Below are 18,700 nucleotides of genomic sequence, written 5' to 3'. Positions count from 1 at the left end.
ATGACAACTTTAGTTAAACGTAAGAAAGTGACTGTAACAATGGAACAAAAACTTCAAGCTTTATTTCGTATAGATGCTGGTGAATCATTAACAAAAATCGCGCAAGAGTTAGGAGTGGGTAAGCAAACCGTTTCGGATTGGAAAAAAAAAACGAATAGAAATTGAAAATTTTTGTGCGAAAATGGTGAGCGCGGACAGTTTAGGTAACAGACGTACATTAAGAAAACCAAACAATGAATCTTTAGACGAGGCTTTGTACATTTGGTTTTGTCAACAACGTGAACAAGGAGTTCCGTTGTCGGGCGTTACGTTACAAGCTATCGCGATAAAATTTAATGAAAAATTAAAAGGAGATCCTACTTTTGCTGCTAGTGTAGGATGGTTGTCTCGGTGGAAAAATCGACATGGCATTCGTGAACTTGGTGTAAGTGGTGAGATTTTATCAGGTGACAATGTTGCAAGTGAAGACTTTAAAACGAAATTTGAAAAGTTTATTAACGATGAAGACTTAATGCCTTGCCAAATATTTGATGCTGACGAAACTGGGTTGAATTACAAAATGCTTCCAAAAAAAACATTAGCCTCAAAACTAGATTCTGTAGCCAAAGGACATAAAGTGAAAAAAGAACGAGTAACTTTACTTCCTTGCAGTAACGCTTCTGGTGATTTAAAATTTCAACTTTTGGTGATCGGAAAATCAGCTAAGCCTAGAGCTTTCAAAAACGTTAATATGAGTGCACTTCCAGCTCAATACACTTCACAAAAATCTGCTTGGATGAACGGAAACATTTTTAAAATTTGGTTTTTGAAACATTTGTGCCTACAACAAGAACATTTTTGAAACAGAAAAAACTTCCAGAAAAAGCTGTATTGTTTATAGATAATGCTCCATGTCACCCTAGTAAAAATGAATAACGAGATGGTGAAATATATGTGAAATTTTTGCCACCTAACGTGACGGCATTGATACAACCAATGGATCAAGGTGTTATTGAAACGACAAAACGGCTTTACAGAAAAAAGTTGATCATGTTTCTTTTAGAGCAACAAGAAGCGAACCCGTTAGTTAACTTTATGGATCTTTTAAAAAAAGTAACAATAAAAACTGTTCTTTATTTAGCCGCAGAAGCGTGGGAAGAAGTTAAGCCAGAAACACTTCAAAAAAGTTGGAAAAAATTGTGACCTAATATTCCTCAAGAAAACTATAGACGAGATGAAACAACTTCAAATGAAGACACTGATTTCATTAAAGTTTTTCAAGAGTTGGAAGGTTGTGCCGAGGTGGAATCAAATGATATTTCTGAATGGATAAACGGTGACACTGATGTTGGTCATCAGGTTCTTAGTGATGATGAAATCGTAAATGCATGTATTGAAAACATAGAAATAGAAGTTGACAGTTCAGAAGATGAAGATGATGGTACAGATCAATCAACAGGCCCAACACATGGTGAAGCAGCTGCAATGATGGAGCAGTTGATGACTTACTTCGAGAAACAAAGTGAAACATCTTCTGCTGAGCTACTGACCTTAAGGCGTCTAAGACATCGCACAGCGAAATTACGTCAATCTTCATTAAAACAAAAAAATATCACGGAGTTTTTCAAGTCTTAATACAAATAAAAATAATAATGGTATCTAATGTAAAATTCTAAATCAATAAATTTTGAATTCGTATAAACATGAGGTGTTTTTTGACAGCATATTTATTGTGTTATTATTTATAGTGTTTATTAATGAGTAAGTTAAAAAAAAACGTCATTTCGTTTAATCCGGATTTTCGATAATCCGGAGAGAGTCCGGTCCCATCTAGTCCGGATTAACGGGACTCTACTGTAGTTATAATTAAAAATACAACTACTGCCCTCTATTATTGATCCAATTTGAATTCACAGAGCCAGTCTATAAGTATAAGTTTTAAAGATTATACCCATGCTAGAATTTACATGGTAAAAAATTTTGATGCATTTTAGCTTACATCAATTTGTGTTTACACATTTCCAGATACTAACACTGTTAAGTTTTTCTTTATCTCATATCTATTTAAAAAAGTGAATGAACATTTTCACTATATTTGTAAATTACTTACCAATTTATTTACTATCTATGATGGTTAACTAAAGTAATACTACAAATAATGTAAATCATACTTTTTTCTCTTAAATCATTCAAATGTAGATATTTGTTTAACAGCTATCATTAATTGTGAACAATCATTATCACAGATGCTATTTTTTAACAATAGACTATAGATTGTTTTCAGTACATCCTTTTTGTCCACCAAAAATCTATAAGAACAATTTAATTTTAGTTTACTATCACATAATTTGATTTTAAATATTGTAAGTAAAGTAAATGTGCCATTTCTAGCGCACTTATGTTTATTTTCTGATTAAAAATACTGTTTTTTTTTTCACATAAATTAAGATCATAAAATAAAATAATCACAAAAAAATAAAATAGCAAAATAACCATAAAATTATTTCCAAAACACTTTAGAATTGTATTATAGTTAAATCAATTAAAGAATTAAAGAAATAATTCAAAAACCTTTGGAAAATATTTTATATTACCAGACTATGGGATGATTTTTCTTATAAATTTAAATTTAAAATGCTAGTTGAAATATAAAATGTCTAACATAAATAGTACCGGAATTATACTTAAATCAAAAATGATATTTATAAAAGTTAAGAACAGTTGTATTTATTTTACACATCCTATTTTTGATGACAATAATAAATTTATATAGTCTTGATTTAATGATTTTAAAAGGATTAGATTAATATTGAAACTAAATGTAAAATAAAGATTGAAGAAAATGAAATAAAAAAAAAAAAAAAAAAAAAAAAAACTATTAAATAATTAAACAAACAAATCAAACCTTTTGTTGTATCAATTGATAATATAAACAATATTAAAATTGAATCCTTGTTATCAGTGTAGTAAAGTATTTGAGTAAAAATATTCAAATACTTTTTAGTTTAAAGTGTATCTACATTCTTGTCTTGATTATTAATTTCAGGTACTTTAGATCAACTATTGCAACAATTTATTGTGAGTGCTAATGTACCATTCAGAATTATTGAAAACCCAGTTTTGAAATAAATAATTACTAGAGATTTACCAAACCAAAAAATTATGTCTCAACCTACACTAATAAAAAAATTGAGAACGATTTTCAAAAATTATCCTTAAAAATGAAATTTGAGATGTCCAAATATGCCCATATTGCTACAATTGCAGATGGTTGGTCGATTTTTAAAAAGTAAAATTTTTTTTATTTAGTATAATTAACATGTTATATACCTAGATACTATTATATCAATTAGTTTAATATTATATTTTGTTAGATCATACATTGGGATAAAGGTCACATGGATCAATGATGATTTATCAAGAAGTACTTGTCTTTTAGCTTTGAGACGACTAGAATGTTCACAAACGTTTGATATTTTAGCCAAAGTTATGGATGCAGTATACATACAGTTTGAGATTTCAAATAAATTATCTTATTGTACTACAGACAATAGTTCTAATTTTGTAAAATGTTTTAAGTAAGTAATCAATTATGTATTTGTACATTTGTTTCTAATAACATCCATTTAGTTAACCCTGTTGATTGTTATAACATTTACATTTTTTTGCTTATTATTTAGGACATTTAGTCATATATTTGATGAAAATCAAGATGAAAATGCTAAAAGTTCTTGTGATACTTAATGGTATGTATTAATTAATAATTATTAAATACATTAATATTATTTAGCCAAGTACTATAATAAATATAATGTTACTCATTTAATTTTTTTTCATCTTAACTGCTTTTGGTCTACTTTATTAGTAGATACTATCTAATAAATAGTAAATATTCTTACTAATGCAAAATGAAAAATTACTAATTATATTATTAAAAACTGATCTATTGACTATTTTTATATTAATATTTCTGTGTAATACCTACATTAATATACTTTTGAACTAAAAAAACAAACTTCATTGATAATAATTTTTATATTTATTTTTTTAGGTATAAAAACAAGGTTTGCTAATTATTTGATAGACTAATTTTTAATTACTGCTGCTGTCTGCCACCCACCATTTAAAACAACATGGATTAAAAGTGATATAAAAAATAATTAGCTTCAGAATATTTAAAAAATACCTATTATGAGTTTCATAACAATAATAATGAAAACAATGATGTAGAAGATAGTCAAATTAATGATGATTTATCTAGCGGTTTTATGAGAACATCTGTAACAAAGATATTAGAATGTTTGCATAATATACTGACTATCAAAAGTGTAAGATGAATTGGGAACTTCTAACAATATTAACTATTAGTAATAATATTATAAAAACATTTGTATTTTGTTATCAGGTATTTGTGAAGTACAACACTCTATTACCTAGTAGTGCGACTGTAGAGAGAGTATTCAGTGTTGGTGGTACAACTATTACAAAAAAAAAAAAAAAAAAAACGAACATGATAGATCAGTACTTTGAGCAAATAATGCTTTTAAAATGTAACACTTAAATTTTTGATTAATAAACCTAAATACCAAGAATTTATTGAATGGTTTTTTTTTTTTGTATTTGAAGATTATTTCAAATACTTTACCATAAATAATATTTGGGCAGTATTTTAAATACTTTATTTTTTATAAGTATTTGAGCAGTTACTCAAATTTGTTTTAAAAGTATTTTTTACAATACTGCTCGTTATTATAATTTGAATAAAAATTTAAAACTATATTCAGTTTTTCAAAATACAACATTTGATTTTTTATAATTTAGTAAAAAACCAATGATTTATTACCCCACTTTTAAGGACTATTATAGGAATATGGAGAAAGAATGTAAATTTAAATAAGGTAGAAATAGTGAAATACCAACAGATAAAGTTCTTGTAGGGATGTATATAATAAGTGAAATTAAATTTATTTAATTCTCATGATTTTCCTAAAATATATCTTGTGTTTATGACTATAAAGGTAATATTGTTAATTTTGATGAATATTTTATTGTTTATATCGAACTAATCGAAAAAATAAATGAATAATAAGTATTTAATTATTCCTATTGAAAACAAAAATAATAATAAACCCATAATTTAAATCAATAAAAGAATTGAACTTTTTTCAACTTTAAATATAATTCTGCACTAGAAATTAAGTAAATACAACAAATTATATTAATAGGTAAATCTTCATCAAATTCAATATGTAAAAAAATAATTTTTACTAGATACAGAAATATTAGCTGGTTCTTTACTCATATTAATAAGATATATTGAATTAAAACTTTAAAATTGTGTTAGATTATTATACATCAATAGAAGTTTTTTTATATATTTTTTATACTCAATAAAACTCTCATAAGGTAGTTTTTAAAATTGAAATTTTGATTATCTTTGGGACAGAATTTTTCATATAATTTTATCCAAAAATTGTTCAAATTACAATGACCAAATTAACTAGGATTGTGGTTTTGAGTGTCTAATTTACCTGTTTGAAATACTACGAGTAGTAGTATTAACTATTCAATATTGATTTGATAAATTTAGTGTTATTATTTTTCCTTTAATATTTCATTCTTCAATACATTGTCATAATTTAAATGGAAAAACATACTTTTTAGTTTGAGATATAGATGTTAACTCATTTATCAACAGAACTTTATAGAAGTCTCATTATATTCTATAGTTAGAATTTTAATCAACAATTTATTATTAATAATTTTTCCATTCTTACTGTAGCATTATTTTTAGTTTTTAAAAAATTGTCATCATCTGTTTTTCTCATAAAGAATATATATAAAATCTACCTTTGTAAACAGGACATAATTTTTCTTTGAAAAAAAAAAACTTAAACCAAAATTTGATGAATAACTTACAGCAATAAAATTTCTTCCACTTTGAAATAGGTTATAAGTCCTGAATTTATAGTTGGATCGTTTTTATCTTCAGAAAAATCTATTGAACATTAATTTATACTAGCTCTTACTACATTTTCAGTGTCATTTATAACTTAATCACATTTTTAACTACAATTCTATAAAATATATATGGCATAAAAATACAAAATTATCAATACATTTTTTAATATTTAAAAAACTATCCATGTCATCTGTTCTAAAAGTTGTTGTTTGACAAGGCGTATTAAGATGTATATTATTATTTTCAAGTAAAAAACTTTTATAATGAAATTTTTTAATATAGTTAGTGTCTTTAAAAAAATAAAAATATTATCTATTATTTAAAATTTAAAGTTATGGATGCAGTATACATACAGTTTGAGATTTCAGATAAATTATCTTAAGGTGTTAAAAATAGTTGACGACAATTTATGTTTCAATGATTTAAAAATTATATATGAACTAAAAAACCAATATTTACTAAAAAAAAATGTACTTAGATTTTTCCAGTAGAATAAAATAAAAAAGCTTTAAGTATTCATGATGATAAAAATTTATTTTGGAAAATTGTATTGATACAATAACTTGGGGACATTATAAAAAAAATATAGACAGAAATTATTTTGTAAATCATCTCGAAGAATTAATTAAAAATGAAAATAAAAAAGATCAAGATTTTTAGTATAGGTAACATATAAAATTAAGTCCTTTCCATAAGCTGGCATGGTAAAATGATTTCCAAAGATTTTTGGATTATTTTTATCAATTTAATTAAAATAAAATTCTAAAGTGTTTTAGGAAATATTTTTATGATAATTTGTTTTTCTGTGATTATTTTGTTTCATGATTTTATTTACACTGTTTTCTTAATTTTATTTTTGTGGTTTTTTGTGAAAAATTGTATTTGTGATTTTAATTTATTTACAATTAATTAGAAACAATATTTTTAAACAACAAATAAACTTAAGTACTCTAGAATTAGTACATTTACTCTATTACTGAATCTTTCTTGATATTAAAAAAAAATATCAATTGTATACAATTATCATAATAATTTCATAATTAATAACAAGATCACTTACCTTAGTTCCTGTATTGGTGATGTATACAAGGCCAACTGGATCATACATTTTAAAAGTTTAAGCACATTTTCTTCTAAAATTAAAAAAAAATGTAGTTTCCGCATTTCAAGGTGTAAACTATTTTCAATAGCCAACTCTTCAGGTTGGCCTATGTTATTGAAATATTTTGTTGTATCCTTATTTTCAGAAAACATTTGAAACACAATAGCACATTTTCCCAATGTTTTTATAATGGACTTGACATGTTTGAGATTCCTAAGATCTAAGAGAAATAAAATAATAATAACTAAAAGTGCTATTATTTATTAAATAAACTGAGCACAATACATACTTGTCATTCCATCAATTAAGCTCATATCTAATGTTATCATTTTTATGAGAACCTCAAAAGATTCCAATGGACGCTCTATTTTAAAATATATATCAAATGCAATGTTACAGTAAGACTTAATCTGGAGAAAAACAGGATCAAGCTCTGGAGACTCATCAGTAATATATTTTCTAGTGAATTAACATGAACTAGTTATAAATAAGTTCATAACATTTAATAAAAATATTTATTACACAATTTATTATTTAAAATAACAATATGCCTACAGTGTAATTACTACTGATATATTATAAAATAACATTTTTTTTTACATACTCTAGACGATCAGAAGATAATGATGCTAAGCCCAAATTAATATAAGCTGCTTGATACTGATACACAAATTTATTGGGTGAATCGTTTTCCAAATCGCAATACTTCAAAGTTTCCATAAATAAATTGATACATTCCACATAATTATTGGAATTACACTAAATAACAAAAAACAATTTTGATTATAAAATGTGTATCAAATAAGTCCAAAAACTATGTACTTACTCGACATATGTCTAAATATACACGTACAGCTGCATAAAACAAAGTTGAAGATAATTTATAGTAAATATTATCCCACAGAAGTGGATTAGAACTACGGTCACCTAACTTCGATAATCTCTTCTTGTAAGCATTTCCAGTCTTAAATTGTATACAATATTATATATATATATATGTACTGTACATTATTTTAACTGAAATTTAATCATTTAATTATGAAAACTAACCTTTAAATTGAAGATCTCTTTTTTTATAAAATCATTGATAGGAACTATATATTTTGTTGAATAATATGTGATGTATTTGTACAAATTTGCCAAGTTAAAATTTATCTGTTTAAAATTATCATCATCATTATTCTTTTTAAATATATCACTTCCCCATGCAAAAAAAAGCTTTGATTTTCTTGCAAAAAATTTCAACTTAAATGGACTTAAAGGAATGTTATTATTTATAGCCACTATAAAAATACAAAAATTTAAATAATTTATTGTGAATCACAACATAAAACATTATTACATTTTAAATTCTACTTTAACTTACTTAATATTTCTTCCGTATACATTTTAATGTATTCATTGTAAGCATAACCTAATTGATTATTTAAAATAATTTTATTATTAACATCTTCTTCCAATTTTAAAGCACGTGAGTAACAATTTTCTGCTGTGCTCAACATGTTTTCTTTTAAATTATTGATGGTTGTTGGTATTAAATTTAAATCTATAACATAAATATTAAATATATTCTTATAATATAATTTGACCAACTGTTGGAATATATAATTAATATTAGTATTCTATCATTGTAAACACATGTGTAATATTACATTTTACTATTAACTTTCAATCATGATATGACCAGGGCTATCCTTAAGATTTTATGAGGCCTAGGGAAAAATACTTGTAACATTTCTTAGCAATCATATCAAACTATAACCATATAAAGACATTAATAATTGTTATTACTAGGGCCAATAATTATATGCCCTAAAAATCTATAAAATATGCATGCAGTTATGCCTTAAAAATTACCAAAATATGCTCTATATTTTTATATATTTTATATATTATATTCTATATTTTTTAATTGAATGATTTTTTTTTTTATATATTAATATATTATTCAGTATTCTATAAAACAATTATTGCCAATGATTAACAAAAAAGTGTGGTATTATAAATCGTTTTTCACATATCTTCACCTCGCATATTTTACAAAACAATGTATTCCCATCCGAAGAAAATATATTTTTTTTCAAATTCAGAGATGTAACTATTGACACAACTAGTGTTAGAAGTTTTCACTTTCAGTATTTTAAAACAATCAATTTAATAACGCACCGCACGTGTAAAACCACGACTGACAACTACAATAGCCGATAGGTAAGATAAAATATAATGGCATACAAGCATATATTTGTTAACCCTAATGATTAGTGATTAAGATTAGATTTTTATAAATGAGTTGAATTACCCATAGGCAATAGTAAGGAATATATATATTGTATTATGAGTGAAACAAATTAATATTTTATGATTCCTGAGTCTTTAAGATCCTAAATATGCTGCAAAAATAAACAAAATACTATGAAATGCTCTTAAAATGCAAAAATGCCAAAATATGCAAAATAAAATTTTGTATACAGCATCGTTAGGTTATGAAACAAATTTTAGTATAAACTAGCTATTTTTTAGACTAACCAATAAAATTATGCAAATACATATAATTGTTGGCTTTAGTTATGACACAAATAGCTAGGTAGGTACCTAATTAGCAATTATAATTCAAAATTGGGGTTTTTTTTTCATAAAATATAATAATATAAATTGGTAAATAAAATTAAATAATTTTTACAATAGATTTAAATAACATGTTTCTTTTATTTATTCATCTATAATAATTCATAAATCGTTACTTATTGATATTTATACAAATTTGTTTTGATTTAATTAAATGAGAATGAAGAGGCAGAATCACACAAAATTCTGATTTTTGTAAAGTTATTTAAATAGTTATTACTTTTTCTTGATCAATTAAATACAATTAATCCTGTGTAAATAAAATAACTAACTCTTTAATATACTTAAATAAAAATACAATAAAAACCTATTTTATTAATTTCATTCACCAACAATTAATTTTTCTAACTTTTATTTTTGTAAGCTTTTCAATTATATTGTTATAGTTTACATTTTCAAAAAATTAATTATTAAAATAATTGTTAGATCAAAAAGTCGATTTTACATATTTTTGTTATCAAGTAATTTTTTTTTTTTTAATTTCCATTTTGTTTTTATGTTTATTGTGATGTTTTTTAATTATTTTAAGTTCTTTTTTTTCTGCACTACTTTCTATTTTTTGATATTTACTATGTAATCAACCAATTTATATTTTAATATCATTGTATTAACCAGATTTGAGCACTAAAAAAATAAATACTTTTTCTGCTAATAAAATCGGTTTACCTACTATTAGATTAATGAAAATTACATTTTATTAACAATGTTTTTCTTTTAAATATTGTCGTTTTTAATCTGAAATTTTAAAATATTATTTTGATTTTAATTATAATAATTTAACATATTGTATTTAATTAATTTCTAAAAAGTAACAGTATTAAACAATTACTAATAAGTTATTAGAAATAACAAACAAAAAAAGTCAGTCGGGGTGGTCACTATCAGGTTATCATGTGGTATAAAATACAAGACTTTTCAGTAACAAAATCTCGAAAATTGTTTTTTTTTTTTTTAATTATTATTCTATTTTAAGTGGTCAATAGACTAGTTTCATTTAAGTCGAAGGAGAATTTGAGGCAGCGCGATAGAGATCATAATTTAATAAACGGGTTTGTATTTTGAGAGGAAGCTTTTGAAGTGGCTTTTTACAAATTAATTAACTGTTTGAATTTTTAGATCATTGTGGAAGGCTGTGTTTGTTATAAACATAAAACATCAATGATATATTAATATTTATTAATCATATAAAATAGTATGAAAATAATAACATTTTTAAAACAAATTTTACTATTTTTATCACAAACCCCAGAGTCCCTAAAATAAGAAAAATGAGTGAGCGCTACTCGCTCTCTTCTCTCTCTAAGGATGGCCCTGAAAAATTTATTATATATTGAGATGTAACTTTAGAAGTTACATGAATGTAGGTTATGAGTATATGACTTCAAGGATGATATTTAAATAAAGTCTTTTGATGTTAGTAAAGATACTTTCTCTTAACATAATATCATGTATATAGTACTTATTGCAATCCACTGGTATGTTACTTATACATTAAAATTGCATTGTACAAAAAAAAATAAATAAAATAAAATTGTGTTATTTAATTAAATTAAATTCTTAAATCCTAAATTTACACAAATTTAAATTTCAACACTAATAGCAAACACAAAAAACAATATTAATTGATTACCTTGGTTAGTGTGATCAAAATTATTAATCAATGCTGTTCTTAGTTCAAAATCACATATTTCATTGGTTTCAAGCTCACTTTTGTATTGTTCTAATTTATCCCAATGTTTAAGAATAAACAAACAACAATTGCCACACAGGTTTAATATAGGCCCGAATAAATGGTTAGCAGTGTTAGCAACACATAAATGACATTCAAGTGACCGGCGGAAACATTTTAATGCTATTCCAAAACTAAAAAAAAAAAAATGTATTTAGCATTTAACAATTTAAAATTTTTTTTCACTCTCCATACTTTTTAGATGCAAGACAATTTTTGCCTAAATTAAAATATACATCAGATGCCTTTTGATAAAAAATTAACCTAAGGTGATTTTCCCAATTATAGTCTTCAGCATTGGGTAAATTATGCCAACTTGAAACATCATTCTTTCCAAGTATTTCAGATTCGAGATATTGCATAAGTTTAATATTATTCTCGAACAATGATGCTCTTTCCGCCTTTATCAAAATTCAAAATAAATTGTAAAATTGTTTATAAGTCAATTGTTTGTTACATACCGTAATATTTTTATCATTCTTGAAATATTGTAAGTAACTCAAACTGCTACCAACATAATACAATGCCTTATAATAACATTCTTCTATAGTTTTCACTAAATGTTTCGACATGGAATACTTTGGTTCTAAAATAATATATGGTATTGTATAAAAAATCATTAATTTTTTTCAAACAGATAAAAATAAAATTAAAAACAATCACTTTGAGATTTTATTTCTTTCATGTTGGATAAACATAAATTTTGTATGTCAATAGAATAGATCCCATAATCAAATTGAGTTGATGAAATAGCAGAATCATCAAAGTAATTATCCTTATCTACTTCAGCTAAATCTATTAAAGTGGTCGATGGATTATTATAAATTGAAATGTATATATCAGACAACATACAATAGATAGACATAACAATCTGAAAGTTAGGAAATATTCTTTGTGATTAAAATTATAACATACACTATGAATCATTAGTAATTACTTCAGGATATTTAATTTTATCTAATAATTGTAGACAATTGTTTAGTAAAAGTTGAATGGTAATTGGATTACACAATTTTTCATCTTTTGGGTAATATTTTAATTTACAAGCAACACGATATAACAACATAACTACTGGAATTGTAAAAGGATTTGAGCTATCAATTAATGATCCGGAACATAATGTTGTCAAATCATAAAGTTTAACTGCATAGTCATTTTTTCCTGTAATTTAATTAGTAAAATTCATAATAAACTCTAGTTTTATATAACACTTAAGTAATGAATTTATACCTTTAAATAACCAGTACGTATGTCCAACACTATTAGCATTTGATTTTAAAAACGAAAATGTATTTTGCATAATATTACTAATATCATTTGGCGAAAATGTTGAGCCATTCAAATATGGTATATCGTCAGTTTTCACCAACTCATACTTTTGAACAATACCATTTTTATGATAGCAAAATTCGATTTCAGGAATATCACACATTAAATTATCTAGCCAATAATCAATCCCAGTTAACATACTTAAAGATTTAGACATGTCTCTAAAATGTATAAAATAATATTAGATTTAACTCACATGATTAAAATCATAAAATGTATAAGTAAATAAACAATAAACCTCAATCTTGTGCTTAAAGATGAATTATTGCTACTTCTGAAAATTGGTAAATCCGAACCTATTAACATTTGCAAGCCTTCAAAATTCCATGAAACATTTTGGTTAAATAATCTTTTAAATTGACAATCTGGAAACACTTCTTCTGGTGTAAGTTCTTGTAAAGGAAAAGCTAACTGATCATAATTTAAACATAAACTATTAAGTATACTAAACTATGCTAATAATGTTTTAAAGTAAAACTTACTGAAGAATTTTCATTACAAAAACTTTTTATTTGGTTACAATGGAAATCTGATCCAATGGTATGGTGCAAAAATTTTGATTCTAAATTTTTATTTTGAATTTTTCTAAAATGGTTATTTTTATAAGTGATACATTCCACCTATTATTTTTGAACAAATACAAAATATTAAAATCAACGAAACATTATTAATAAATTAAGATTAAAAACTTTTGATATCTAATTAAACTATTATTATGAACTCTGATATTTTAGATTATTTTGAGTTCAAAGGAATCAGTTAATTGCAAATACACCATAAATAATCAATATTCTATTCTTTAATTTATATATATTATATATATAACCTAAGCCTAGTTGATTGTTTTTATTAGAAAAACATAATATTTGAAGCAACCTAACATAATTTAGAAAAAAAGATTGAATCATTGATATTATGGTGCCTACATATTTAATATTTATTTTATACAACTAAAAAAATATATTATTTTGTTACATTATATTTTTTAAATACTATAAAAAATTCACAAAATCTTAATTAATATTAAAGTCCGCACTAAAATTTTAAATATGTATTTCTGTATATTTGATATAAAAGAATAAACCTGATTACAAATTTCTTTAACCTTTAACCCATAGTATAATAGTTACAAATTTATAAGGATACTAAATTAATGATAGATATTGAATAAAAATTGAATATTTGATAAAATATTGAATTCAAACTAGATTACATTTTGATTGTTTTAGTAGAAATGCTCAACAAATTTTAAATCCCTTTATACATGACAACCATTGAGTGTAAAAATGCATTGTTCATATGTTAAACAATTAAATAGGAAAAACAAATTCAACTAAGAAACATTTGTAATTTATTACAAAGTAAATGCCAATAAGCAATAAAAAAATAATGATAATAACTGTAGAACTTGAAGTTATGTGTACAGTAAGTCTTTCGTTTAACGTCGCCTCATTTAGCGTTGTTTCGCTATTGTATCGTAAAAGTTTAAGTCCTTATGTTTCGTTTAACACTGCAACGGTTTCAGTATAACGTCGTTTGTAATACATGTATTCATCAAATTATTGTTATATTTATATAAATTTCATATAAAAGTATGTAATTTAAAAAGGTTTCACTTAACGTTTTTTTCGGTTAACGTTGTGTTTTCCAGGAACCTAACCTCGACGTTAAACAAGGACTTACTGTATTTGCATTTTTTTTTTTTTTTATCTTTGTTTAAATAGTATTCATGTAAAACATTTGACTTGATAAGTTGGAGTACAAAATTTTATTTTGCATATCGGGAGTATTTTTAATTATTATACACATTATAATGAAAAAAAAAATGTAATATTAAGCTATACAATTAGGTTCCTAAACTATTTATTACATGTAAATAAAGTATTTTAAATTTATTAATAAAACTCTCCATTATCAGCAAAAAGTTTGCTATAAGTACCATAACGATAATGTTAATAATAAGATACTAATATAAAAACCTATCTAGTAACAAGTATACCTTAAGTATGCCTTAATGTCTTCAACTCTTCAATAAATATGGAGTCAAATTTTTCTTAATTAAAAAACATCCTTGCCGAAAATCAATGTGCATTTATATTTGTAAATTTAAATGTTTTTAGTATCAAAATATCAATCATAACTTTCTATGTAACACATAAAAAATATTATAAAAATAGACTTTTTTTAATTAATTTTTATTTAGATAAAAAAAGATACTCAAAATACAATAATTCAATAAAATGAGGAGTTACATAAGTTTAATGTAAGTTAAATTATTTCATTATATAGTGTATTTTTAATTAATACATTTTTAAGTATTTAAATTTAATGCATGAGTATTTTTTTTTTATCTGCAAATTTTAACAAAATAAGTACAGATACATATTTTGTATGTTTTAGTACATAAACATAACAAGAATAAGTTCCTTATTAATTATTTCATGACATAACTTTATCTTATTAATCATATGTTTATTGTTTTGTTACTATGCAGCACATAAAAATTATACCATATAAATATTTATAATTAAGATAATATAATAATTATAAATTCAAATGACAAATATGATCATAAAAAAAGAACCTCACCTATGATAATCAACCTATTCTAAATATGTCTAAGCTTACCTTAATATCAGAAGATTTTACAATATTGTCGTCAAAGAATTTCTTTAACCAGGCCCATTTTTTAAATGTATCTTGTATCAAATATTTCTCAACATCAAATTCATCTAATAAAAATGTCTCATCGATTTTATGTACCATGATGCTAACCTTTAAAATAATTCAAATAATTAAATTTTAAAGACAATACCATGGAATGAAAATGTTTTATTTATTAAAATAGTTAAATTATACTTAAATATTCAATTTAGATTCATCCATTTGTACTTAGAAAAAAATGTTTTTAAATGTATTAATAAAATAATATAGCATAGTAAAATATAAAATGTGTATACATATATATATATATATGTTATGTATGTATTTTTATTTCATACACTTGATAGAAATATTTAATAATAACAATATTTACTTACAGATTTGTTATTGTATGGTATCTTACACAATTTTTTAATATTTTCAGCATCTGATACAATATCCACTTTGCCAATGCATTCAGGAATTAAATTAGCTATTTTAAAACTAAACAACATAAAGACAATATGAATTGAAGGTTTTGATATTTGTAAAAATTAATATTCCCTTGGTATTTATCTTACCTAGAAAAACAATGAAAATCACTAGATTTCAACCACACGCCACATGATTCAGCATCGATGCTATAAAGATTTTGTGGTTTTAAATTTAGATTAGTATTAACCTTATGGCGAATAAAATTGGGTGTTTGAACTGTCGAAATCCTAACAACAGCTTTTGATTTCAATTGAACACGTTTATCATTTAATGTGCTGGGCTGGTTATTTTGATTGTCCTAAAAATAAAATATGTAAATCACACTTAAATAACTGAAAAATAAATCTTTATGAGTTTTACTTAAAACAATATATATATATATATAAACGACAATGACATTAAATATGTATTTATGCCGGTTGTATGACACAAGTATAGTATATAAGTAAAGTTATTAATTATTATAAAACACACTATTAAAACATGAACACTGTATTCGTTTAATAATGGCTAGTCTTATCGAAAACGTAGTAAATTGTTTTAACTCACCATAATTATCGAAGTTTAGAACTCTAAATGGATAAGCATACAATTTTGTACGTAAATAGTTGAGCAATGGTTTGTATCCACTAATGACTGATTTTTGGTAGTCTCGTCTTACACCACTGGAATAATAATATAACAACCACGCTTATGCGATAAACGAATGCCTAAATACACCAAACTACGATCAGACAAGATACGAAGATGACGGACAAAAAACGCAACACCACATGGTTTAAGACCTCGCACTGTATGCCGTAGTAGTATAACACTGCGTGTATATTATACAATATAGGTAAGTACTTAATGTTATAATTTTTAATAAATTAATATTATTTTATCATTATAGAAGTAGACAGCAGTGAAATACTCGTTTTGTTAAACCGCGTCAGGCCGCATATTCACAAAATTTTCGACAATCACAAAATGTATACAAACCGTCGATTGACGATTACGACTTGTCACCCCTTATCAGTTTAACTCGCGGTTATAATAATATAGTAGAATTGTAGGTAACCGTGGTTTCACTTACATCAATTACATAGTTAACAACACCATTTTTATCATCAGCTGTACTCATTACCTCCCCACCATGGGCCACCATCACGTATTCAGATTTTTTATGAAAAGCCGTAGCAAGGTCATAGTTGTTCAACATATTTCCGCCCTTGTAAATTTTTAATCTTTCCCACACATCTTTTTTACAAATAGGGGGCTTGATACGTAGATACAGATGTTTAAATATTAATCCATTTTTTTTTTAAATTATTATTTTTATTTAAATGTGACAACAAACAAATATTTTTCTTTTTTAATATTAAGTATTAAAAAAGTCAGAACTATTTAAAAAATGTAAAAAAAAAAGGTTTTTGTGTCTATAATATCTGTGTAATTTTTTTATATGAGATTCGTTTAGAATTTTATTCTGCATATTAGTTTATTTGCAAAATGTGTAACATCAAACAAAAAATTCAATCTGTAAAAAATGCACCTACAACTGACTGGTCAATTAATATGTCAGTTGTCAACAAATAGTTATCGGTGAGTATAGTAAAATATTAAAATTTAAACTATAAGTACTAGAGAAACCTTGTTATATATTTTCAATCCTTATTAGCCTTAAAAAATATATACTTCTTAAATTGCAGTTATAAAATTTTATGAGATACTAGTATTAAATATTTCATGTATTTTTACTTTCGAAATTTTTTTATCGATATTATTAGTCAAAAAATTGAAAATTCCTACAGGCTTAAAAAAAGTCAAAATATTTTAAACGTATACCATGTATAAAAAAGTGTAATATAAAAATATCTGCTGATAATTTCAAGTATTTTTGAAATCGTGGATGAATAAAAAGATAAAAATGTCAAAAAAAAAAGAAAAGTTTTGTCAAATAAAAAGTCTAAACTAAAATGGTTGAATTTTAGTAAAAAAGCTCATGAGATTATGGCAATGCAGATAAATTAGATATTCTAAAAGATATAAGGTTATAAGATAATAATTAAGTCTTTTATGGAATATTATATTAATTTATATAGGTAATAATAATGATTATCATTATTGTACTAAAAAATAATTAGTATTGTTATTCCAAAGCGTTTTATTACACGGTTGTATATTATGCCGGGTAATTGGGACACATTTTACCTAGGTACCTGTAAAAAATAATATTTGTTTACCTTTTAGTTTTTACTATCCGGGGATTGGCCTACCAACTAAAACTATATTTTTAAAAAGATTCGAAGGATGGACCATGAATTATAATACAGGAATATACGAGTATATAAGTATTTAACGTTTACTAACTATTTTTTTCTAATACATAGAAATACAATTTTTTGAAATAATGCCTTACAGATTTTACAAATTTAATATGAAATAAAGTACAAAAAATCAGTCAAATAATTATAAATATTTTATTTTAATATATAAAATTACAATTATTTTTTTAAACAATATGACATAGATTTTTCAAATTAAAATCTCGTTTTATCTCCTTTGTGTTTTTTAATTTCATTAAGAATACAATTTTTTTGAATTAAAGTTCATTTTCTGATTTTTATAGTTTTTACGCTTCTAATTTTAATATAAACTTCCTTAAATATTATTAATGTTCAATGAAAAGACACTATGGATAAATTAAATTTTTTAGAAAATTGCGTAATAAATCCATAAATCTGATAAATCGATTGGAATATTTAAAACAAGTCGGTTCAAAATATTATAGCATGCAATTAAATTATAATTAATAAAATACAAATACAACAAATAAACATGACAAATTTAATTT

General features: G+C 24.1%; 1 protein-coding gene and 1 pseudogene across 1 annotated transcript; one reads left to right on the top strand and one right to left on the bottom strand.

Annotated features, from left to right (window-relative positions):
- Nucleotides 1-841, top strand: LOC112595534 (annotated as a pseudogene).
- A 1,321-nt stretch (nucleotides 842-2,162) lies between these two features.
- LOC112595474 (erythroid differentiation-related factor 1-like) lies at nucleotides 2,163-16,789 on the bottom strand. Its single transcript, XM_025340707.1, is given in 18 exon segments — nucleotides 2,163-2,288; nucleotides 7,002-7,263; nucleotides 7,333-7,502; nucleotides 7,648-7,802; nucleotides 7,870-8,007; nucleotides 8,094-8,326; nucleotides 8,410-8,589; nucleotides 11,299-11,531; nucleotides 11,593-11,983; nucleotides 12,061-12,268; nucleotides 12,335-12,558; nucleotides 12,628-12,887; nucleotides 12,965-13,137; nucleotides 13,209-13,346; nucleotides 15,355-15,501; nucleotides 15,768-15,873; nucleotides 15,951-16,162; nucleotides 16,414-16,789. Coding segments are annotated over 18 exon segments (3,357 nt in total). The 5' UTR covers nucleotides 16,417-16,789; the 3' UTR covers nucleotides 2,163-2,164.
- Between the last annotated feature and the right edge of the window lie 1,911 nt (nucleotides 16,790-18,700).

The sequence above is a fragment of the Melanaphis sacchari genome, unplaced genomic scaffold (assembly GCF_002803265.2).
Source record: "Melanaphis sacchari strain LSU unplaced genomic scaffold, SCAv2.0 Contig27_pilon_pilon, whole genome shotgun sequence".
NCBI lineage: Eukaryota > Metazoa > Arthropoda > Insecta > Hemiptera > Aphididae > Melanaphis > Melanaphis sacchari.
This window is presented reverse-complemented; position numbering and strand designations above follow the sequence as displayed.